This window comes from Pan paniscus, chromosome 2 (assembly GCF_029289425.2).
Source record: "Pan paniscus chromosome 2, NHGRI_mPanPan1-v2.0_pri, whole genome shotgun sequence".
NCBI lineage: Eukaryota > Metazoa > Chordata > Mammalia > Primates > Hominidae > Pan > Pan paniscus.
Window position 1 is genome coordinate 15,229,649 of NC_085926.1, and position 24,648 is coordinate 15,254,296.

At 43.3% G+C, this 24,648-nt stretch overlaps 2 protein-coding genes across 7 annotated transcripts in view; one reads left to right on the forward strand and one right to left on the reverse strand.

Moving 5' to 3' along the window:
* CAPN7 (calpain 7) overlaps positions 1-7,337 on the forward strand; it is a 46,083-nt gene extending 38,746 nt beyond the window's left edge. For 2 of the 5 annotated variants that reach the window (XM_003826216.5, XM_063602192.1), the window contains 5 exons: positions 559-704; positions 1,783-1,845; positions 2,386-2,516; positions 5,968-6,060; positions 6,153-7,337. In XM_003826216.5, coding sequence (XP_003826264.1) covers positions 559-704; positions 1,783-1,845; positions 2,386-2,516; positions 5,968-6,060; positions 6,153-6,297 — 578 coding nt within the window. In that variant the 3' untranslated portion in view covers positions 6,298-7,337. Of the gene's footprint in view, positions 1-558; positions 705-1,782; positions 1,846-2,385; positions 2,518-5,967; positions 6,061-6,152 lie in introns of those variants that run through there. The other 3 variants (XM_063602193.1, XM_034955894.3, XM_063602194.1) reach the window with 2 other exon arrangements.
* A 2,535-nt stretch (positions 7,338-9,872) lies between these two features.
* The window catches only part of SH3BP5 (SH3 domain binding protein 5), a 77,855-nt gene continuing 63,079 nt past the window's right edge, over positions 9,873-24,648 (reverse strand). Inside the window, exons 5-9 of one of the 2 annotated variants that reach the window (XM_003826215.6) lie at positions 17,187-17,317; positions 14,797-14,839; positions 13,847-14,066; positions 11,871-12,131; positions 9,873-11,319 (exon numbers count right to left, since the gene is read on the reverse strand). In XM_003826215.6, the coding sequence (XP_003826263.1) occupies positions 11,102-11,319; positions 11,871-12,131; positions 13,847-14,066; positions 14,797-14,839; positions 17,187-17,317 (873 nt within the window). In that variant the 3' untranslated portion in view covers positions 9,873-11,101. The remainder of the gene's footprint in view (positions 11,320-11,870; positions 12,132-13,846; positions 14,067-14,796; positions 14,840-17,186; positions 17,318-24,648) is intronic. The other variant, XM_008951678.5, reaches the window with a different exon arrangement.

Below are 24,648 nucleotides of genomic sequence, written 5' to 3' on the forward strand. Positions count from 1 at the left end.
TTATTTTTTTCATTCATTTTTAGGAGTGGGTACGTTTGTATTCAAGTCTAAAAAGATGCTGACTAAATCCATCAATAGAAGGGAATAAGATAAGTGTAGTGGTTAAAAGAGACATTGTTTTATGAAAAGGCTAGAATGACCAAAAAAAAAAAAAAAGTTAATTTAAACCTGAGTGGTGGGGAATGTATATTTTTATATACTTCTTTTTATTTTTTTAAATTTCATCTAAAAAAAAAAAAACTAATCCTGACTTTAAAATCCTCTACGGGAGAAAAATGCAACACAGAACAAATAGTAGGAATTACTGAAATGCAACACAGAGCAAATAGCAAGTACTATTATACTTCATTGAAAGTATTCAAAAAGATTATTTTTGTTTATTAGGAACTGTTTAATTTTGAAGTTTTCAACTGAAATTATAATTCACTAATATCATTATATTTTAAGGAGAGAATCAGTTAAGGAGATGTCCATCCAAGTAATTATTTTTCCTACATCAACCATAAAATTAAAGAAAGAAAAGTCTCCTTTTCTCTAAGCCTACTTGTTTGTTTGCAGCTGACCCACCTCCATACATTGATGGAATTCGAATTAACAGCCCTCATTATTTGACTAAGATAAAGCTGACCACACCTGGCACCCATACCTTTACATTAGTGGTTTCTCAATATGAAAAACAGAACACAATCCATTACACGGTTCGGGTAAGTAAAACCAACACACAATGACAAAACACAGTAATATAAAGTATGTAATATGCTCTGCTTTGTAAGTGGTATTATCTGGAGAAAAAGTTTATTTCTGAAAATGTATTGCTCTCTATTTTTGTGCTTATCATTTTAATAGTAAATTATACTTTCTGTAGAAAATAATACATTTGAAAAGAAATGTTTTTATTTTGAAAGAGCATTTTTATTTTCATAGTAATAGTTTAGCCCCGTGGTAATATAGTATGTTGGACTAATAATACATTTCTTTTTTTCTTTTTTTTTTTTTTTTTTTTGAGACAGAGTCTTGCTCTGTCACCCAGGCTGGAGTGAGTATATTAGTGCAATCTCGGCTCACTGCAGCCTCCACTTCCCGGGCTCAAGTAATTCTCCTGCCTCAGCCTCCTGGGTAGCTGGGACTACAGGTGCTGCCACCATGCCCAGCTAATTTTTGTATTTTTTGTAGAGATGGGGTATCACCATGTTGGCCAGGCTGGTCTCAAACTCCTAACCTCAAGTGATTCACCCACCTCAGCCTCCCAAAGTGCTGGGATTACTGGTGTCAGCCACTGCACCCAGCCAATATATTTCATTTTAAAGCAAGCAATAAAAACTTATTTCGCTGTTTAATATTTTTATTGACTTTAAAAAGACTTTTAACTTAGTGAAAGAGAATCAGTCACCTAGAAATGTACTGCTCTTATCTAGCTGGGAAGGTCATTGTAATTTTCTTCTATATAGATTTGTTTGCTCTAGATAAGCGGCTCAATTTGAATAGATTTTTAGTGATGAAAGGGACATTGGGAGCTGCTGCCACCCATTCCTTTTTCGGATGCAGAAGCCACAGCCTGGAAAAATTGTGATTTGTCCTGAGGCATACAGTTACTAGCAGAGAAAGCCAAGACCAGACCCCTAGCTTCTCAGTTCCCAGCTCATTAAACCTGACCTGATACTAGGCTGCCTATAATGACTTGTGTATGCCAACTGATTTTTTTAGTCTTCCAATATATTCATGTATCACTTTGATGTTCTTGTAAGTGTAAAATTTATCAATACAGTCTTTTTTTAAATCTAGGTATATTCAGCATGCAGCTTTACTTTTTCAAAGATTCCTTCACCATACACCTTATCAAAACGGGTGAGAAAATTCATTTGGTTGTAATCTCAGCATTCTTTTAGAATTTTTAAATTCCCTTTCCCATTTCTCTCATTTTATTGTTTATATTTAGCAAAGGCTTCACAGGAATATAAGGGAAACGTAAGTGGCCTTCAATTTGGGTTGGAATACAAGATCTTCAGTGAGCAACATCTGTGAAAAGAAAATTCAGAGAAAGACGATGAATGCAAACTTTGGTTGTTAGAGAAGGCAATGTGGATGAACCTTAAAAGTAGCATTTGAGACTAACTGCAGGGTGGGCTACATGTATAGAGGAAGATTCTATGGAAAATTCCTGGTAGAAAGAACAACTTGATTAGAGGCTAAGAGATGGAAATAGGGGTTAGTGGAGCAAAGCAGCCTGGCTGTCAGCAGCAAATAAAGATGGGAGAGAGGGGTTGGAGCCACAGAGTGGAAAATTGCCTTTTTTTTTTTTTTTTTTTTGAGATGGAAAGGAGTTTTGTCTTTAAGTGGAATTGGAGAATGAAATTTTGTTAATACTAAAACTTTTGTTTTTATTAGATTAATGGAAAGTGGAGTGGTCAGAGTGCTGGAGGATGTGGAAATTTCCAAGAGACTCACAAAAATAACCCCATCTACCAATTCCATATAGAAAAGACTGGGCCGTTACTGATTGAGCTACGAGGACCAAGGTTTGTGATGAGTAACTTTCTTAAATTAATGATGTTCTATTACAAATGTACATAGTATAACAAAAAAGTTTAGAAACAGACCTAAGCATATATGGACATTGGATTTATAACAATGGCATTATAGTGGAGTGAGGAAAGGACAATCTTTTCAATAAATGATATGGAATAATTGAGTATCCATGTGTAAAAAGGGTAATTAGAACCCTGTTTCACATCAAATTCCAGGTGGATTACAAACCTAAATGTGAAAGGCAAAACAATACAGCTTCTAGATGATAATGCAGGAAATGTTTTAACCTCAAGAGAGGAAAGATTTCTTAAGACAAAGAGCATATTAAAATGTTTGTAAATATGCTACATTGATAAGAAAAAAATCTGCAGTTTTTAAAAAATAAAAACACATTCATGTCCTTTGTAGGGATATGAATGAAATTGGAAATCATCATTCTCAGTAAACTATCGTAAGAACAAAAAACCAAACACCGCATATTCTCACTCATAGGTGGGAATTGAACAGTGAGATCACATGGACACAGGAAGGGGAATATCACACTCTGGGGACTGTTGTGGGGTGGGGGGAGGGGGGAGGGATAGCATTGGGAGATATACCTAATGCTAGATGACGAGTTAGTGGGTGCAGCGCACCAGCATGGCACATGTATACATATGTAACTAACCTGCACAATGTGCACATGTACCCTAAAACTTAAAGTATAATAAAAAAAAATAAAAATAAAAAAATAAAAACACATTATAAAGGGGGCAATCCAGATGGCCAGTAAACCATTGTAATAGCCAGAAATTGGAAACATATATACATTGACAACATTTAAGATTATAATATAGTCATATAATAGTCCTGATATAACAATGGAAATAAATTACAGCTACACACAACATAATGGATAAGTCTTAAAAAGCCACATGTACAGAATACATACCATGTGATTCTACTTCTGTGAAGTCAAGAACAGACAAAACTGAAATACTCATGTAAGGATGCACACTAAGGTAGTAAAACTATAAAGCAGAGCAAGAGAGTTATTACTATAAAAGCTCTGTCAAGGGACAGGAGTTGCAATTAGGAATATACAGGGAATTCTGTGGTGCTGAGAGGATTTGTTGATCTGGGTGGTGGTTACCCAGGTGTTTATTCACTTTGCAAATGATTAAGTTGTATATATGTTTTACTTAAGTGTTATATTTCATAGTTTTAAAAGGTTTAAAAAATATAGAGAATACAGCCTGGGCATGGTGGCTAACACCTGTAATCCCAGCACTTTGGAAGGCCAAGACAGGAGGATCGAGTTCAGGTCTTGAGCAACATGGCAAAACTTCATCTCTGCAAAAATTTTTTTTAAAATTTAGCCAGGCATGGTGGCATGTGCTTTGTATAGTCCCAGCCACTTGGGAGGCTGAGGTGGGAGGATGACTTGAGCCCGGGAGGCAGAGGTTGCAGTGATCCCAGATGATGCCACTGCACTCCAGCCTGGTTGACAGAGCGAGACCCTGTCTCATACAACAACCAAAAAAAAAAAAAAAAAAAAAAAAAATACAAATAAAAACAGAACTACCTTCTAAATAAGATTGGGCTTAATTTTGCTTTTCTTACAAACTAATCCAGCAGCAGCAGTTAATAACCCATTAGATACGAAGATTTGATTAAACTATTTTTCCACAAGAAAGTCATTTTTAAAACCTCTACCAGTTTGATAGGTGAAATGGGTAAATAAACCTATTTGCTCTTTTGTACTTAATTTCTAGATAGATGGAACGTGTAATAATGTTCATTACAATATTGTTTATTCCCTATTCATGTTTCTTGCCCATAGAGTTGTCATTTTTTAAAATTATAAGCATGAATAAGGTAAGGGTATTAACTCCTTCACATATTTGTGGATATTTTTCTCAGATTGTCATTTTTCTCCCACATAGAAAAACATTCATTTTAAAATAATGAAATCTGTCTTCTGGTTTCATTTTGCTGTGGACAGGAACTCTCACCACATTACCAAATTAATTTTCACCATATTCTGATTATTTTATGGTTCAATTTTTTGCATTTAAAAAATTCATATGAATATATTTTTATATTTGGTATGAAATACAATTTAAGAGTCTTTTTCTAAATTTTTTGTTACCTCATCACCATCTAAATGAATCTTTCCTTACTGATTTGGAATGCCACGTTTATAATATGCTAAGTACTTCTGTAAATTCAGATTTTGTTTCAGGGTTTTCTTTCCTGTCCCATAGGCCTTTCCATTTGTTACAATAACAATTTTTTTTTTCTTTTTTTTTGAGACAGAGTCTCGCTCTGTCACCAGGCTGGAGTGCAGTGTGTGATCTCGGCTCACTGCAACCTCTGCCTCCTGGGTTTGAGCGATTCTCCTGCCTCAGCCTCCCAAGTAGCTGAGGCTACAGGTGCACACCACCATGCCCAGCTAATTTTTGTATTTTTGGTAGAGACGGGATTTCAACAGGTTGGCCAGGATGCTCTTGATCTCTTGACCTTGTGATCCACCCACCTCTGCCTCCCAAAGTGCTGGGATTACAGGCGTGAGCCACCGCACCTGGCCAATGACAATATTTTTAATTATTCCCTGTGGCCAGGTGTGGTGGCTCAAGGCTGTAATCCCAGCACTTTGGGAGGCCAAGGTAGGAGGATAGCTTGAGCCCAGAAGTTCCAGACCAGCCTGGGCAGCATAGTGAGACCCCCTGTCCATAAAAAAAAATTTAAGAAATTAGACAGATATGGTGATACATACCCATAGTCCCAGGTCCTGAGGAGGCTAAGGTGGGAGAATCCCGAGTCCAGGAGGGCAAGGCTGCAGTGAGCCATGATTGCTCCACTGTACTCCAGCCTGGGTGACAGTGAGACCCTGTCTCAAAAATAAAAAAGAGGTCGGGCGCAGTGGCTCACACCTGTAATCCCAGCACTTTGGAAGGCTGAGGCTGGCAGATCACCTGAGGTCAAGAGTTCGAGACCAGCCTGGCCAACATGATGAAACCCCATCACTACTAAAAATACAAAAAAATTTAGCCAGGCACAGTGGCATACCCCTGTAGTCCCAGCTATTCAGAAGGCTGAGGCAGGATAATCACTTGAACCCAGGAGGCAGAGGTTGCAGTGAGCCAGGATCGTGCCTCTGCACTCTAACCTGGGCAGCAGAGTGAGACTCTGTCTCAAAAAAAATAAAATATTTCCTGGGGAGCCCATGGTAAAAATACAGTCTCTCTTAAAGTAAGTTTAATCTGGTGTTAATCTTTAAGGCTTCAACTGAAATATATAAATGGTGTGTTATGATCAAAAATAGAGTGTGTATGTTTCTCTCTACTGAAACTTCAGAAACATAAACTTAGTATGACATCTGCACTTCAGATATAGTTATTTTAAATCATGTTTGAGAATATATATTAATACAGTAATTCTGTTCATTTTAAATGCTAGGCAATATAGCGTTGGATTTGAGGTTGTAACAGTTTCTACTCTAGGAGATCCTGGTCCCCATGGCTTTCTGAGGAAATCTAGTGGTGACTATAGGTAATGTTGGCATTTTTATTGTATCTATTTTATACTTTACTTTTTGTGGCATCATCTTCTATAAACCTTATTCTCATTTTCTCTAAATATAGGTGTGGGTTTTGCTACCTGGAATTAGAAAATATACCTTCTGGGATCTTCAATATCATTCCTAGTACCTTTTTGCCTAAACAAGAAGGACCTTTTTTCTTGGACTTTAATAGTATTATCCCCATCAAGATCACACAACTTCAGTGATGGAGAAATCTCAAGTTACTGGCTTTTATACTTACCAAACATCAGTTCTTCAAATAAGGACACAAATCTTCAGGACAGTAAGCAGAACAATCAGAATGGAATTAAATCTCTAAAAACGTGTTACAGTGGAATCTGGTGCTTGTCAGGGTGTTTGGTAAGAACTGTATATAGTCAGAATTACCTAAATCACCTAGAGGTACCGTTTACATGGTTTTGTGTATATAGAGTTGGCTTGCATTTTAGGGGCCATTTTGTATAAAAAGTGCATATGATTAAAATTAGACTCAGTCATCACTGTGAGATGCCTTTGCTAAGAGGATAAAGGAACTGAGACCAGATGAGAAAAAGAAAGGATATAGATTCCTTGAGTGGAATAGTGGGCTAGATTACTGAAATATTTCCATTGTTTCCCTTTTTTGCAGAGCATGTGGAAGTTAAACCTGCTTGATTCTACTATACATCTTGGGCAACTAGTTACCAAATGAATTGTGCCACCATAACTGATTTTAATTTTGCATTATTTATGATTTTAAAATATTTGTTGCCCAGGTGTTATGAAAGAATAAAGCTTTTAAGTATAGACTACCTTAGCATGAAGATGCTCATGCCTAAGAATGAAAATTGTTGAGGTTATCTCCCATTCAATCATGTAGCAAGAACTTAAAGAAATTCACTACTGCAGTTTTTATTTTTAAAAAACAGTAATTGAGATATTGAAGACATTACAATTTAGTTTGTGTGGTCTTTTTTTAAATTGCTGTATCGTTCAGTCTCTTGTGGCAATAGCACTTTGAAGAAAATAGAGAATTTAATATATGGTGATTGGGATATGTAGCATTCAGAAAAAGTGAATTGCCAAGATACTGGTGTCATGTAAATTCCCACTTTACATAAAAACCCATCAGGACAGAATGATGTTCAATATTTTAAAATTCTAAAAATAGGGTGGGATTTTTCATTGTCTCTACTTTATAATTATCAAAACTTATTTTGTATTGCTACTACCTTAAATTGAAATAAAATGTTTATACTTACGGATATTGCATAGTTTAACTTAGATTTATTGAAAGATTTCATCTGTCGTGTTTCATGTAAATGAGAACAGATTATTTGCATGAAAATATATACTTCAACAAAAATCTGTTCTTTTACAGAGTAGTGGTAGATTATTACACTAATGAGATTTCACTTTGGTAAATACTTCATGCTTTCAGTTTTAGCCTATTAATTTTAGGTGGACAAATTTAACAAGTTTTCTGTTACTTTTTAAAAAGAAAAAATCCAGAACATAAGAACTATATTATAAACACATGATTTGAACCTGTTGTGGTAAAGATCTTGTACAGGATGCAAACTAAAAACCTAATCCCTGCCATCAAATTTATTAGAAGAGACCTATATATGAACAACTTAAAGGCACTGATTTCTATAATAGAGCTCTAAAAACATGCCACCAGTGTATGAATAAGGGAAAGATTAATTTTGGCTGGACCAATATAAAAAATTGTATTTGAAGAACTGATACTTTAACTTGGACCTTGAAGGTAAAGCTTCAAAAGACAGGTTACTGACCATTATTGAGTGTTTACTATGTACCCAATGTGTATATTTTTCTTTTTAATCTTCCCAATAGCTGAATAAAGTATAGATACTATTATTTGTACTTCTTACAATTGAGGAAATAAGCCTAAGAGATTAAAAGATTTTGCCCAGGGTTCACAAGCCTTCTTCCCTGAGCCCTGATTGAGCTGCTGTGTGTGTCTAATGACACCCACAGTCACGGCCGTCTAGTCGAGGGAGGGACAAGATCTAGACCCATTGTAGAGGGAGGAAAAACAATCCAGGCCTTTTGGAGGTTCTAAATAACAGACAGACCAGTCGAATTGTTAGAGAGGATGACTCAAGTTTCTAATTCAGCACATGGACAGATGCTCATAGCTTCAGTGAAGGTAAGTTTTGACACATTAAATTGCCCAGAAAATCCAGATCTGGAATCAACGTGGTATAGTAAGCGAGATCACCCAAAAAGTCAAGAGTCACGTGAACTAAAGATGGTTAAGAACTGATTTGGGGGAAGTTTTTTAGAAAGTATTTCTAATTTAGAAAAAAATACACAGACTAACAGGAGATACAAGAAAACGAGGGTTGGGGGAGGATTAAGAAGCCCAGTGAACAGAATTCCCAGAAGAGTATAATTAAATGTCAGATGTGGTGGAGATAAAGAGGCCACAGTGACAGCAGTAGGGGCAGACTACGTAAAACTAGAAATTTGACTAGGTGATAGTGTGAGAAGGGAGCCCTGGTCAAAAGGTGGTCTGCATCCCTTTCTGGTGTAGGAGACAAGCAAGTGGTAGGCTGATGGGAAAGGGGGATTGAGGCAGGAAACAAGAGAAATTCCTAATGCCCATAAGGAATACTCTGGTGCTACTGACTGACTGCCTAGGCTTTGTCTTTTGTAAAGACAAGGGAAAGCCCCAGTGTTAGAAAACTCCTTCCCACTTTCATTCTCTGCGAGAAGTACCTAGAAATTTCTAGTTATTAGACTGTATAACTTGACTCTGCTGTAAAAACTTTATCCTAGCTTGGGCTATTTTCCAGATGGTGTTTCTTCTAGGAGGAAAAAGAATTGCCTCGATTGCAGGGAAGTTTTTGCTAATGGTAAGTCAAGCAAGTCTCAGTGTCTTTACTACAGGTAAAAGGGTGTAAGGAGATTTTATGAGAACTGAATGAACCCTGAAGGTCACTAGTCAAATTCAGGTATGCTGTTAAGTGTTCTTGCTTGAGACCCAAATTACAAGACTGGCCAATTTTTGTATTTTTGGTAAAGACTGGGTTTCACTATGTTGCCCAGGCTGGTCTCGAACTCCTGGGCTCAAGTGATCCACCAGCCTTGGCCTCCCAAAGTGCTGGGATTACAGGCATGAGCCCTTGGGCCCAGCCGGCTGTTTAATGTTCTTAAATAGCACAAGGGACTTCTGTGAACTTTCCTAGATGAAATATTAACTAACTACTAGGTAAAACACCTGTTTGATACTGCAAAGGGTTATTTCTGAAACTTAAACCTCATGATTGGCCAACCAAGAACTTTTTCTCCACAGCATGCTTTAATAATGAAATGCAGATTAAGAGTTCAACATTATAAAACATTTCCACAAAAGAAAGAATCCATCTGATTCTCAACTCTGAATGCACATTTGAATTCCCTCGGGGAGCTTTTAAAAGTCTAATGCCCCAGTGTATCCCCCAGTTAATTAAATAATTCTCTGGGGACGAGAACTGACAGCAACACTTAAGCTTCCTGGGAGACTGCAGTGTGCAGCCGAGGCCCACTCCTCCAGCGTCACCACCTCGTCTTTATCTGCCACTGTGTCTCCTCATTGCCCACAGCTTTAGCAACAGCAAAAGTAGAATTCAAACCTTGGTAAACAAGGCTTAAATTATTACTGTTCATGACCTTAATTGAAAATGATTACTGGTGACCACAGCACTCCATGCTCTTCCTTATGGAAAAAGGGTTGCCTAGAAGATTTAGGCAATACTGGGAGTTCTTACTTGAAGTCACAGAAAGGAGAAACTTTTCTCAAGCCGTTTTTATTACACTTAAGTGTATTAAGACAAGTACAAAATAACCTTGTAATTAAGATACTATATCAGTCAAAAAAGAAGTCACTATTGTATGAAGAGATTTACAAATGACTAAAATATACAGGCTGTGACAGAATTAACAGTTTGAAAGAGGGTTGCTTTTTTCTTTTAGAAATGCTAAATTTTCTTAACAAGACAAAAATACAGTGCTCTAAATATGCATTACCATGAAAACATTAAAGAAAAGCAGTCTTAACACTTAACTACTATTAACAGCCTTTGCCAACACATGCCTGCCTACTCCCTTTCCTAACTTTAAAGAACCGTTTCCTCTAAGGAATACTAGTGCAGCATAACCCTTAAATAATTTCATTTATTTTTAAAGTTACAACCTACAGAGAAATTAACATCTTGTCAATCTAATAACAGTGGCAACCATTCTTCACATGCACTTCTCTTAGAATAAATCCCCTTGGCTGGCAGGATAAGGCTTATGCTGTAGAACCTTCTCCCCCACAGCCACAACTCCCCTTCTATAAGTCCCTCCTACCCTCATCCCCCCGCATCCCCACTGGCATTCACCTTTCCCACCCCAAAAAGTGCAGCTCATGGTAGCCTTCTAGAAAATGGTTTTAATGGGTATCCCAGCATACACGCTTTTTTAAAAGCCCCCTCTGAACACCAGAGGTGGTGAAAATGAATTGTGTTCTTGGATTTTTTTTTTTTAAGCCTCCACTGGGTCAAAAATATGTGCTCTTAATACTTGAGATTTTGCTTTGTGTGTGGGTTTTCTTTTTCATTTAGATATCGTGGGATAAAGTGGAGAGGACATCTCCATTTTCCCATACAAACTGAGGGTGAGAAGAGAAAGAGAAGCAAGCTGTTGCCCCCACTTTGGCCTGGCTTCCCAGCCATCTTCCCAGCTCTGGTTCTTTCATAGGAACTAGTTATTGCTTCCACAATGCCGTTATACGGAATGTTCCACAAAGGCTGTGAACCTGGTCACAGTCTACCCACAACAACAACTCTGCTCTGAAAAACCAGCCCAAGAGTTCTTACCCAGAAGAACAATCTTTAGCCCTCAAGGTCACTGAAACTTCATTAGAGCAGTTTAGAGTAGACGTGTAAGATTTGGCATATATTAAATGATTATTGGCACAATGTTCTCCAGTTCCATGTATAAATGTTGATATGCACATCGGCCAGGGCCCAGGATGAATCAGCCAATCTGCACCATTTTTATGTCAGCAATAATTCCATCTCTTCCCTTTGAGCACTGTAGGGAGAGCTGCTTCATCTGGTTCTCCAAGGCCTGGCCCTCAGGGGAGGTGCTGCTTTGGCTCTTACTGCTGCCACCACTGCCACTGCTACTGCTGAGGCCCCGGTTGTTGTTGGCTTTGTCACTTGTTTTATTCTCTGCCCCTTCTGCCCTGTCTCCTATAGAAATACAAGGATTATCAAAAGTGAGTATTGACAATTCTGCCCTGTCTCCTATAGAAATACAAAGATTATCAAAAGTGAGTATTGACAATTCTAAGTCACTTGAGCTCAAACCAGTCAGCTAACTCACCCCTGTAGAACTCCCACTGTTACCTACCGTGCCTATCAGAGAGGTTCTCAGTACATAATCATTTACTGCTTTTATTCCTTGTGATGTTTTATATATTCCCTAGCTATAGAGATGAAATCTGCCATATTCACTTTATAGCTGAGAAACAAACCTCTCTACTATGTGCTTGCCAAGGAGACTGTTCTGATGTGAGACATAGGACCTAAGCTCTACTTTATAGAAGCTGAGTGGAGCCAGGAGCCACCCCCCAGAACAGCACTTGGAAACAACCTCAGTGATCAATACTGACAGCACAACCACAGAGACCTGGTAATGCAGCATGGGGGCCCTGAGACCTGGCAGAGGTATGGAATGGCACAACAGTCAGGCTACAGAGGCAGTGTGGCATCTGGGACGGGGTGAGAAGGCTGCTACTCACCTCGTTCTACTTCACATTCAGGGGAGGAGGCCCCGCTGCATTCACTTCGAGGGCCCAACACTGGGAACATCATCCCAAACTCTGACAGGGACACAGGGCTGGGCAGATCCAGGCTGCCAGGCCTCACAACCGCAGGGAACTGGTCAGGCATCTCAGACGGGCTTGTTGGTCCTGAACTAAAGCTGGACACAGACTGGGTTTCCGAGTCATCTTCAGACACAAAGTTGCTACAGCTGTCATCTTCAAAGGCCTCCGAGGCCACTAAGTTGAGAGAGAACACCAGTCACATGGGTTCTGTCACCTCCTCAAACACCACAAGTGCTTGCTGCTGGCAGGCAGCTAGACACAGCATGGGGACTAAAGAATCTCTACCTCTGTGAGTGCCTAATGAAGGAATGTGACTTCCCAAGCCTGAATGACCAGCCTCTAAAGCAGCTGGAAGGGAAGCAGCTGGCAGCAGGATCCCATGGATATTAAGCGCCCTTCCAATAACCTTATAACCCTGCCAAGAAATCAGTGTCACCAGACACCACCTAAAAATGGAAGATTAATTCAGCCACAAATTAGGACCTTTACTCCACCTCAGTCCCCCAAATAGAGCCTCATGTGCACAGGAAGAGGTTCTAGTCCTCTGTAACATATCCCAAACAAAGCCAGCTGGACTCAGGCTTCTTTCTTAGGGCAATAGAAGCAAGAGCTGCTAGAAGAAACAGGCCAGCGTGGAATATCTGTTGGGACCTTTGTTATCTCCAGGTAACTTCTGATCTCATAAAGAACACACTCAAAGGCTACCCACATCACCATTTGCTGCAAAAGAACAGAAATCCTTTACGATGCTCTGTAGCCACATTATTTGGTAGACCAAAATAACAAGGCCCAGACACATGTTATTCCCATGGTTTCAAAGCCTCTTTGGCCTTTAGCGGTTTTCCCTCAGCCTGCCCACAATCCCACTCCTTATTAGAACTTTCCTACTCCATTTTTCCCCCTCTTCTCTTTAAAAACAGCCTTGTAGCATTCCATAAAGGTTTCTTATAAATGACAAATACTGTAATGTTGGGGACAGAAAATGGGCTCAGACCTGAATTGAATCCCTAACTCCACTACTTGCTGTGTGACCTTGGTCAAGTTACTTTACCTCTGTAAGCTTCATGATCCTCTCCATGCAGGGTTTGAGATGATGTATATATTAAAGTACCTCATACATAGTAGTTGTTCAAATGATAGTTTCCTTTTCCTTTACCTTGAACCTAGTACTTAAATATTTGTTGAAGGAATTAACTCCTGAGGAAGGAGCTTGGGAAAGAGCCGACAGGGATTATTGCACAGGTAAGGAAAAGAAAGGAAGTATGCAAAGACAGCGTTGGGTGGGTTTTCTTGATGAGCATGACAGAAACCAAGTCAAACTTCTATCAGTTTTCCAGGGGGAGGCCCTGGGAAAAGAGGTCTCTATGGTCAGATGTCAGTAAGAGCCACCATTTGCTGAGTGCTTCTTGGGTGTCAGGGGTTGATTCATGTAATCTGAACCACCACCCTACACAACGGATAGTATACAGTAGATAGCGTCATACTCCCCATTTTACAGGTGAAGAAACTGAAATACAAAGTTAGGCCCTTGCCCACATCATGCCTTAGTAATGATGTAAAGGTAGCTTTGAATCAAATCTGATTACAGCTCTTCTTTCCTGCAGGACTTCTCAGCCTTGAATGTTCAAATGTATACTTTGACTCTCAAAGAGGAGTGAAGGTGTAACATTTTCCCAATTTATTTGACCACAGAATCCTGACTTTGAGGAACACTTAGTACCTTCTTAATGAACACAGTGTTCCATAAAACATGGGAACCCACCAGAAATAGCCCTCAGGCCTGCCCAACTCTGAGACCTTTCACTGATGGCCAGAGAAAGTGAGGACCTTGGGAAACAAATCACACAGTCCAATATCTCCCCACATACCCAGTGGAGCCCCTGACTTACCAGAAATGGCATCAGGCTCAGGTTTGCTCCCTGGCAGATCCTCCACAGATGTGCTGCTGCCCTCAGCACCAACACCGCATCCCCGAGGCCCCATGGCACTGGAGCGCCGCCGCTCGTGGATCTCATCTGAGATCATCTCCAGGTTCTTCAGGGCCATCTTGTACTCGCCTTTTGCCAGGGTCAGTTTGGCCTGCAGGTCATCCACAGTCTTTTTCAGTTGCTGATCAAGAGAACAGGAGACTAAGTGAAGACTACCCTGCTAGCCTTAAGATGCTTTCTGAATGACAGGTTCAAGTACATTTTCTGCCCATCATTCTACTTCAAGGAATTTTCCAAGACATGACTGAAGACCTAATTACCATTATAACTGCTATTCATTCACCAGACAAAATCAGCCACCACCATCCCCAGATCCCATCCAGGTGACAACCTCTAATATCCAAAAACTCTCACTGGTGGAATAAACCCCATCAGGGAAGCAAAATGGGCATCAGACACACCAAAGTCCCACAGTCTAGACATCTGGTTCCCAGTACAGTGGTTCTCAAAGTTGAGCTTGCATCAAAATCCCCTTGGGTGTTAAGACTCAGCTCACTAGACTCCAACCTCAGCTCACTAGACTCCAACCTCAGAGTTTCTAATTCAGTCGGTCTAGAGTGGGACCTGGTCTATCAGGTCTCCAGGTGATGCTGATGCTGCTGGTCCTAAGAGCATGCTGTGAGAACCACTGGCCTAGTACAACAGAGAAAGTGACTGAATGGCAGTTACAGAGGTTCAGAGACCACTGAAGACCCAACCGAGACAATTTTGAGGTCTGAAAACTCAGTAAAGCCTGTCTCTCCACTTTCCCCTTATAGCAAGTGGCCCATGTGATATTCTGCTACCCCAGAAAAGTGAAGCTTTGAGTGCAGAAAAATCTCATCAGTGACGAAGCCCAAAGCTACACATACCTCGAGCTGCACATAGTACTTTGCCTTGAGTTCAAAATAAGGCCTGCAGAAGACAGGAAGGAAAGCCATCAGAGTAATATAATACAGTGACCACAATCAACTCCACAAGATGAACAAGAGGCATCAGCTACCACTGGCCAGGTCGTCCTTCCAATATTTAGTAAACTCTTAACAAGGCCGTGACATGTCAGTGATGCTCCTAGCTCTGGAGACTGACAGACACCAGATGGAACGACTGGGCTCACCCAGGGCTATATTAACAGGAGGCCCATCTCAAGACACGGGGAACCCACACACACATATCTTGGGGACTCTGCAACTTAGCTCATGTTCCTCCTCTGTGGGAAGGCTGTTCAGAGCCTCACAGGTTATACCCAGCAGTAAGGGTGGCCTGGATCTGCTCTCCTAATGAAGTTGGCTCCCCAGGGATGAAGAGCAGCTGAGGCTGGAGAAGGGGCTGCTTAAACCTCCTCCTCTACTGAAGTCAACTGGGGAAGAGAGAGAAGCACCACTCCTCCCTCACAGCACAGCAAGGCCACCACTAGGAGGGGGTCTCAGGTTGGTCCTCCCGAACCTTGTCCAAAGACTGGAGTTATTAGTTGGCTGACTCAGCCACATAATGGGCCCAAGAAATGCCAGCATCCTAGCAGTTCCCTTGGTTCTGGGTCAGCTGAAAGAGCTTGGCTCTTTTTTAGGAACTTTGGTGCCTGAACATTAAGAGTAGATCACTGCTTTATTCTTGAGCTGTTCACCCTCCATGAAGCTCTCAAGTCCTGCATCCTGAGGATCCAGATGGATGACAAGGACACAGGACTGCCATTGGTGGGTATGAAAATCCTGAAATTTGGGGAGAGAGGTGTATAAGCTCTCTCGCGTGACCAAAAGGAGCACAAGGTGAAGAGTATGTGTGTGAATGGGCATCGGAGGGCACAGGGAAGATGTCCCAGCAAAAGGAACATGAGCATCCATGCAAGGGAGTGTGGCTGGAGAGGCAGGGTGGGCATGGAGGTGGCCTGGAATCCACTCTTTGGAATGCACAGATGTACATTTTAACCTTTGGGCAGACAGGAGCCACCCAAGACTACGATCTATCCCTGTACTCTTCTCGGAGTCTGAAAAGGTTGGCAAAGTACAATCACAAGATTTATTTTCTTAAACAGGTTAATGGATGAGTATGTGATGTGTGTGCAGTGGGAGTTCGGGGTCTTTTGAGAAAAGACCCACCATATTCACACCAAAGGAAGCAGCATCAAAGGCTGCTCCTCGGCCTCCTTGGGTGTTGGCATGTGGATGATGCCTGGGCTTGCCCAGAGCAGGCACAGGTCCTACAACAACCCTCGCCACCTCCTGCCTCCCCTGCAGAAAAATGCCATATACACGTCTACTACTTAGCTCTCAGGAGATCAGCCCCTGACACACCAAAAACCAAACCAAAACAAAAATACACTAGTCAATTAAGTGCAATAGTAAATGGTTAAATGCTGTTCCTCTGCACGTATGTGTACATATGTATGTTGGAAGAGTGTGAGCAGAAACTAAAGAAAAGCCTGGGTGAAGGTACTGGGGGGTAGTACAGAGCCTAGGAGGACCAAACTCTTCCTTGCAGATCCTCTTCCTCACTGAATTGTCACCTTTCCCTCACTTGCATGAGGACTGGGCATCTGCCAAGCTTCCAACTGCCCAGCCCCTCCTGGCTGGGGCTATGACCACACCTGGAGAACAGGCATTCAGTAGCCCTGCACAGCCTGCTCTGGGTCTATCTTTGGCTGTTAAGTCTAGGTCATCATAAGTCCTCCTCCTTTTGCTAGGAGGCCTAGCAATTGGGAATGAAGCAGGGGGTTTCTCCCCAAGAGAGGGTACACAGTTGTGCCTGCCCACCATTATCAATATTGTATAAAAATATACAGGGCTGTAGTGAGAAGAGATTGGAGAAAAAAAAAAAAAAACTCTACCAAAGCCAGTCTTACAGCATTTTATCAGCTCTTGATCACAGGAAACATGTATTGTGAACACAACTCATCCCTATTACACTGACACATAAATTGAGGGATAGGGCCTTGACAACACTGTCAACCACAGATCCAGAATACAGCGTGAATTTACCAAATCCCAGCCAATGGGCCATTTAATAATGTGCCTTTGAAATTCCTTTTTCTGTGTTTCCTAACTTAGTCATATCTAGAGCAGCCCACCCCTTAGCATCCTCTGCCTCTGGGGGTCATAGAATATTAGGGGGAAAGACAGCCTGAGCAGGGGGGCTCTGGTGAGGCCCCAGGGTCTACATCAAAGGACTACTCAGGGTGGTCCTTGAGTGTGTGATATACAAAAGGCTGAGAAGATGCAGACTAGGACAGCCGCACGGCCCCAGGGAAGGCCCTGTCCAGACTTACTTGGACTTGTTGATGGCTCTCTTGAGTTTCTTCTCCAGCTGTCGCATGCGGCCCATGGCGGCGTTGTACCTGGCTGCCGTCTCCTTATGCACCAGCTCGCTCCTGGTCTTGGTCTGCTCCGCCTCCATGACCTTAAAATGACAGCAGAGTTCAGCCCAGTCCAGCCCAGAACAGCCCATGCTTGGAATATTACTTACATTATTTTTCAAAAAATATTCTTTGCCAGGGCGTGGTGACACGTGTGTAATCCCAGCACTTTGGGAGGCCAAGGTGGGTGGATCACGAGGTCAGGAGATCGGGACCATCCTAGCCAACATGGTGAAACCCATCACTACTAAAAATACAAAAATCAGCCGGGCCTGGTGGTGTGCTCCTGTAGTCCCAGCTACTCAGGAGGCTAAGGCAGGAGAATCACTTGAACCCGGAGGCAGAGGTTGCAGTGAGCCAAGATGGTGCCACTGCACTCCAGCCTGGGTGACAGAGTGAGACTCTGTCTCAAAAATAAAAATACTCTTTGGGCCAGGCGCAGTGGCTCACACCTGTAATCACAGTCCTTTGGGAGGCTGAGGTGGGTGGATCGCCTAAGGTCAGGAGTTTGAGACCAGCCTGGCCAACATGGCAAAACCCCGTCTCTACTAAAAATACAAAAATTTTCCAGGCATGGTGGCGCATGCCTGTACTCCCAGCTACTTGAAAGGCTGAGGCAGGAGAATCACCTGAACCCAGGAGATGAAGGTTGCAGTAAGCCGAGATCACGCCACTGCACTCCATCCTGGGCAGCACAGCAAGACTCCATCTCAAAATATATATGTATATATAGATATCTATATCTAGATATATATTTGAGCAAATTAGTGGTCAGACTAAGAATAAACCAACTTCCCAACAGTGGTTTTCTTTTCCTATTGATCTATTTTGAAAAAGCCTTGTGAGGAAAGATTAAATAGCTCAATTGGCTGTGGCAATGACTGAGAAAGAAAATGGAAAAACAAAAACCAGAAAATTTTGAACTATTTTCTGATTCAACAGCTGTCCACTTTCTTCTCAGGTTCCTCGATCTAAGTAGCCACCTAGAGCTCCTCCCGTTCACACCTTGGGGCAGGGGCCTGATGGGCAGGCAAATGGCCAAATAGCAGCAGTGGGAACCTAAGAGATGGGGAACCTAATGGGGAGACCACCAAAACCAAGAACTAGGCATCGTGCCAGGCACGATGGCAGTCAAGCCAGCAAAGCAGCCATGACTTCCATTGTTTGGTCCTTTCCCAAATATTCTGAACTAGTTGGCTGTGCACAGAAGAACTCAGGATCCAGAAAGGGCAAACTTTACATTTAAGCAATTAAATTAAAACCCAGTCATTCACATCAGATTTTGAGGTACACAAACATTTGTGAGCAGAAGACAAGTCAAAGTTCTGGTGGGAAATTCTGGTGGGAACACTTTGTTAAGTCTGTTGAAAAAAATGAGTTACAAAACCAATACTCAAGGGCCCTCAATGGCCAAAAAACAAAAGCAGCTCACAGGCCCAGTCCCAGAGACATGGGCAATGTTAATTCTCTCCTTGCTTACCTACAGAAAAGCATCAGAACAAGGCCTGCCTTGAAGAAAGAGGAGGGAAACAAACCGCAGTTCAGGCCACATAAGCAGCTTGCGATTTCTTTCCCTGTCTTCTGCCTACCACTCAGTGTTATAAAATAAACCGGAGAGACAGTAGAGGTTAGGCTAAAGGGTTATTCTCTAATTCTGTATTCTCTGGGGAGCATCCGAGAGGAGCCCAGAGGGCTCATGGTCACTAGTCAGCTCTCTCAGACCCCGTAGAACAATTTTAGGGAGGTACCACCATGTCTTTAGTTCACAGTTAAAAGAGAAGGCCACAGAGGAAGGTTGCCAATGTTCTACCACCTCCTCCAGTCAACAGCCACAATCAGCCCTAGGATAGTTTACTTATTACTTACGATAAGGATTTTTAAAGGTACCATGAAAAATTATGAAAGACTTTTATATGGGCATTAAAAATTACAGGGTGTCCTGTCTAGGGCACCCTTCCAGGCTATCTCTGACTTTGTCTTGAAGCTGTTTTACAACCCTGTAAGTTGTAGAAAACTGACAGTAATACAAATGGCTTTTTTTCCCAGAGAAATGAAGATGAACTGTGTCACAGATGCAGTGGATTACTGACTGCCCTCGTAATAGTCCATTTTGTATCTGTTGGTAATTCATTGAGGCATTCTTGGTTTTCTATGAGTTTGTATTTTTTGAATTCAAGAATTGTAACACCACTGCTAGATCCCTCCTTATTTAATGAGAGATAAAATATTTGACACGAGAAAATTTTATATTTGTATCCCAATTATGCTTTTACCTTCTTAAAAATATCTTTTAACAAAGGCTTCAGTGCTTCAGATAATTTTTAAAAACAGAAAAACAACAAAATCAGAGAAGAAAAATAGGAGAGAACTGAGCTAAGCTGGCACAAGGAGACATGCTTGCTCACATGACTTCTCAACCAAGACCAAAGGGCTAAGAGAATCCTTTCCCTTTGCTTCCAAAACCAGATATTTCACAAGGAAACAAAATGCACTAAAAATATCTCATGCTTGATAGTTGGGGAAACAGCAGTAAATCTTAAGCTTTAAGGATTTACTGGTATAACCTTTATGAAAACTCAAACCTTCAGGTTCATCAAAGACAACATGTTGGGGGTGATTGTTTTATTACAGAAGGATCCAATTAAAGGTTTACCTTTAAGGAGCTGTCAGAATGCATTTTCAACAGACTTGTAGAACCTGTAATTTGAGGGTCCTGTACAGAAAGAGTCCCCTGTAAGAAGCAGGATTCTCACCATCTGCATACAGGCCCTCATTCTATCTTGGCCTCTAGGCTGCAAGCAGAAGCACAGGCTTTCTACAATAAAACACTTGGAAAGCTCCGAGCTCATGGCAATACTGGCAGTGAAAACTGAAGAAGTGGCCAGCACATCACTGTCCCCTGCTTCGCCCCACCAGGCCATGTCTACCACATCCTGTCCCTATCTCCCCACTTCTCATATATATACAAAACCTCCAGGACAGCCAGGTGCGATGGGGCTCTTGCCTGTAATCCCAGCACTTTGGGAGGCCAAGGCGGGCAAGATCACTTGAGGTCAGCAGTTCAAGACCAACCTGGCCAACGTGGTGAAACCATGTCTCTACTAAAAATACAAAAATTAGCTGGGTGTGGTGGTTGGTGCCTGTAGTCCCAGCTCCTCAGGAGGCTGAGGCAGGAGAAAAGCTTGAACCTGGGAGGTGGAGGTTGCAATGAGCCAAGATCGCGCCACTGCACTCCAGCCTGAGCAACAGGGCGAGACTCCGTCTCTCTCTCTCTCTCTCTCTCTCTCTCTCTCTCTCTCACACACACACACACACACACACACACACACACACACACACACAAAACCCTCCAGCTCCTGGAAGAGACCTCCACACAACTCAGCTTCCTGCCTTGAGGAAGAAGGTCACTAAGCATGTCGCCTTGGTTATGTCTCCTAGGTAATCAAGGAGCTCCTCTAGCTACAGCCTAGCATCAGGCATGAGCTGTGTGCAGTGATGTGGGTCAGGTGTGGTGGGATAAGTACGGAGGAGAGCGGCTCAGGGGTAGGTGTGGCAAACTGCACCCCATACTCCGGAGCAGCATACTCCGGAGCAGCATACTCCAGAGCAGCATACTCCAGAGATGCTGAAGATCCAGGGACCACAGAGATACTGCTCAGCCCTGGACCCTGCTCATATCAGCCCACAGAAAATAGCAAACACCCGGCACCTTCCCGCATGGGCACCACTGGGCACTGAATGGGTGTTTCAGTCTGGCTTGGCCAGCCTCTTCGCGGGGTCCCACACCAGCAGAAAGGCCCAACCGGCTTAGTAGACATCCACCAGGCACAGCTCCTCAGCCTCCTGTTACAGCTTTCTCGACTCTCCAATCTCCAGGGCCTTTGTACCCTCAGTTACACTCCCAACATCTCTTCCAACATCACAGAGGGGCGGTCAGGGGCCTCTTTGCCCAGGGAGGCAATCTCACTGTCTGCTGAGAACCTCCATTCTGACTGTTTCAGACTGTTTCCTGATTCTTACTGCATCCTTGGGCAATGAGACCTAAGAAGGCGCTTCTTCCCACTGTGTGGAAGGGAGGCGGTTCACACCCACCAACGTCAGGGAGGCTGTCGTGAGCAGCTCCTCACCTGCCATCCCAGGCTCATATCCACTGTAAACCAGGAGAAGGGCTGGCCCTGCATCGTGTCCTCTCCAGCAGCCACCTGGGGCTAGTTCAGAAACAGTTCGTGCCTCTCATTTCCAAGTCACATTTCCCTCTTCCTCTGTCTGAGCTCTTTCAGCAGACATCAGAAAAGCCAATTTCTCCCTCCCAGGATGCCAGGCCCCCTCTCTCAGAGGATGAAAAGCTATCACCCTCCCATAAAGGCTACGTCAGTGCCAAAACAGCTGAGGCTGAAGGGGCCCTATGCTGCCCAAGCTCCCCAGCTGGAGAGCAGCAGGGACCCCAGGCCCTGTGCCCCAAGGAAGGCTGCTCAACTACAAGGTTGGCAGCTCTGCCACAAGCTACTTGTATTTTCCAGAGTCCTCATCAACCCCAGCACTGAGCAGAAAACTGATCCTTTGTCCCTGTCTGTGCCACTGCATGTGGCCTAACAGAGCACACCAGGGCTCCTGCCACCTCCTAGTATATCAGCTTCAGCCATGGCTCCAAGTGTGGCTGCCTGATGTCACCACAGGAAGTGTGAGGGGCCGCATAGATAATCTTGGGCACGTTACGTGGGAACCCCAGTGTCCCGCTGTGCCTGGAGGGACCATGTAGTCCAAGCCACTGCCATTTCTTCAAGACAGCCCTGGGCCTTTCTGAGCACGGAATTTTCTTTTATTAGACCCTTAAGTAATACTTTGGAAGAAGAGGGTGAGATGAAGCTCCCTTGTTCTAAAGAAACAAGCATCCTAGAGTACCCAGAAGGCAGACAAGGGAGGAGACATTCTCTAGCCCTTTGATCACACAGCTTTCAGCTGGCTGAGCATGCCAGGCCCCTGAGGCTCTAGGAGGGGTCAACATGAGCACCACTGGGGGAAACGCTAAGTCCAGAGAGTTCCCAGTTACTAGACACTGTTTCAAAGCCAACCATGCAACTGTGTGTCCTGGAGAAAGAATTATGTTCTGCATCATCCATTACATTTGGAGAGCCTGCTCTGCACGCTGAAATTCTGAGTAGCACAGGGACGTGATGGGGGAAAGCTTTGCCACAGGCTTTTGTCTCTTGCTGGTGTCTGTTTTTAACTCATCTGTTCAATGAGGGGCATTTCCAGCCTATGCAACTGTGAAGGGATCTGGGAAAAGGAATATCAGCTCAAAGGTGGAAATCCTGGCATGTGACCCGGAACACCTGCCAATCTGCAGAGGTTGCCCCCAAGCCCAAGAAAACCAAATGGGCCCTTCCCTTCAGTGGCCACAGAGAAGGCACATATCAGCTGGCCCTCCCAGGGCCCTATGAAGCCCTCATGACCTCAGGAGTACAGGGCCATCTTGTATAGCCCCACAGGTCTTGCACTGCACAACTCCAAAAAGCACTATTCCCAAAGTCTGTGGTATGAACGGTGCCCTGAGTTATACAGTGTGGAGGTCTGGGGATGCCACTCCTTGGGAGGCCACCCACTATCCACTGGGGCCCTAGGACTTAAAAATGAGAGATACACAAAGCAGAAGCATGGTTTGTTTATCTTTAAACAACAGATTAAATGACTTCTGAAATGCTTGCTTATAGGCTGACATGGGTCTCCAGCTGGGGTGGAAGAAGGGCAAAAAGGAAAAGTGGCCCTTCAGCTAATTTCTTGGAAGAAGCTACCTTACGTTTTGTCCTTTTCATATCTATCGGGCTTTGGCTTGTGAACTTCCAAGATTTCCAGCCACCCCTTCCATTTTTCTTGAGATGACCCAGAAAAGTTGTTTCTAGCCCATGTCTAGCTCTGTGAGCATCACACCCACTAGGGGGCAGGAGGCGCAAGGCCACAGAAAGCCAAGCTCAGCCGAGAGTCTCAGGCTGCAGGGATAGGTGCATAAAGTCAACGCGGATTTGACTCTTGAAGTCATTTGTGTGCCAAGCTTTCTATTTAAGGAAGCACAAGGCCATCTTTAATTATCAGATCCCCCAGGACTTGAGCCACTGTGGCAGGTGACATTTAAAAGGGAAATCCTATTGGCATTAACCTGCTGACTTTTCTAATCCAGTCCCCCAGACGGCTTTCTCAAGGAGTCACCAAGACCTCTTGCAACCCCGTACCCGCTCCGTCCAGGGTCTTATTGGAGCTGCTGAAGCCACAGGTCAGCTCACCCACCCACCCTGCAGCAAACCAGCCCTACACTGGTTTTCCAGGCACTGCGAATCTAGACAGAGAATGCAGAGGGGCACAATGGACCCAGGCTGGTGTGGGGGGATACCAGGAACATGAGCCTGGGCAGCCCAGGAGCCAAGCCTGGAAGGGGGAAGAGGTATCCAGGAACATTCTGTGCGACTTCTAAGAAACCCGATAGAGTTAGGCAGGGGTAACCAAGTACTGCTGAGCCAAGAACTGTCCCTAGCTGCTATGGTCTGAACATTTGTGTCCTCCCAAAATTCTTATGTTGAAACTGATCCCCAGTGTGAGGGTATCTGGAGATAGGGCCTTTGGGAAGTGATGAGGTAATGAGGGTGGAACCATCATGAATGAGATTAGTGACCTTATAAGCTCATGTACCCCTTCCACCGTGTTAGGACATGGAAAAGATGGTCATCTGTGAACCAAGAAACAGGCCCTCATGAGACACTGAATCTACCAATGTCCTACCTACCAATGCACTTCTCATCCTCCAGAGCTGTGAAAAATAAATTTCTGTTGTTTACAAACTACCCTGTTTATGGTATTTTGTTTAGTATTTTGTCTTGGCCTGTACAGACTAAGGCACACCATTTCTGGCTCTGAGTAACGCAGTCAGAGAGGTGGTCATGAGAGCCAGTAAAGAACCCAATATAATGACATAAAACCCAGCAAGCCAAGCTGTGAGTAAGGATCACACACAGTCCGCTTCCTCTGTGCCTGTCAACTCCCTGAATCCCAGCCCAGAAGGCCTGTCGTAAGTACACACCTGATTCTGGTCTAATCTGCCACGACCCCTGCCTTCCTCCGACAGCACATACCCGAAGTGCAGCCCCCATTTAGGGCTGTTCATCAAGGTCTCCCCATCACAGATTCGAAACCCAGCCAGTATTGCTGGGGTTCCATGGGAGCAAACCCTGGAAAACCTCGTCCCTCTGGAAGCCTGAGTCCAGTCAAGACCCCCTGGGGATGACCCAAACCAGACAAACCTCAAACAACATAAGGGAAGGAGCAGCTCTCGCTGTCACGGAGAGACACTGTGACTCATTCTGGAGCACTGGCTTCGTACCAAGCG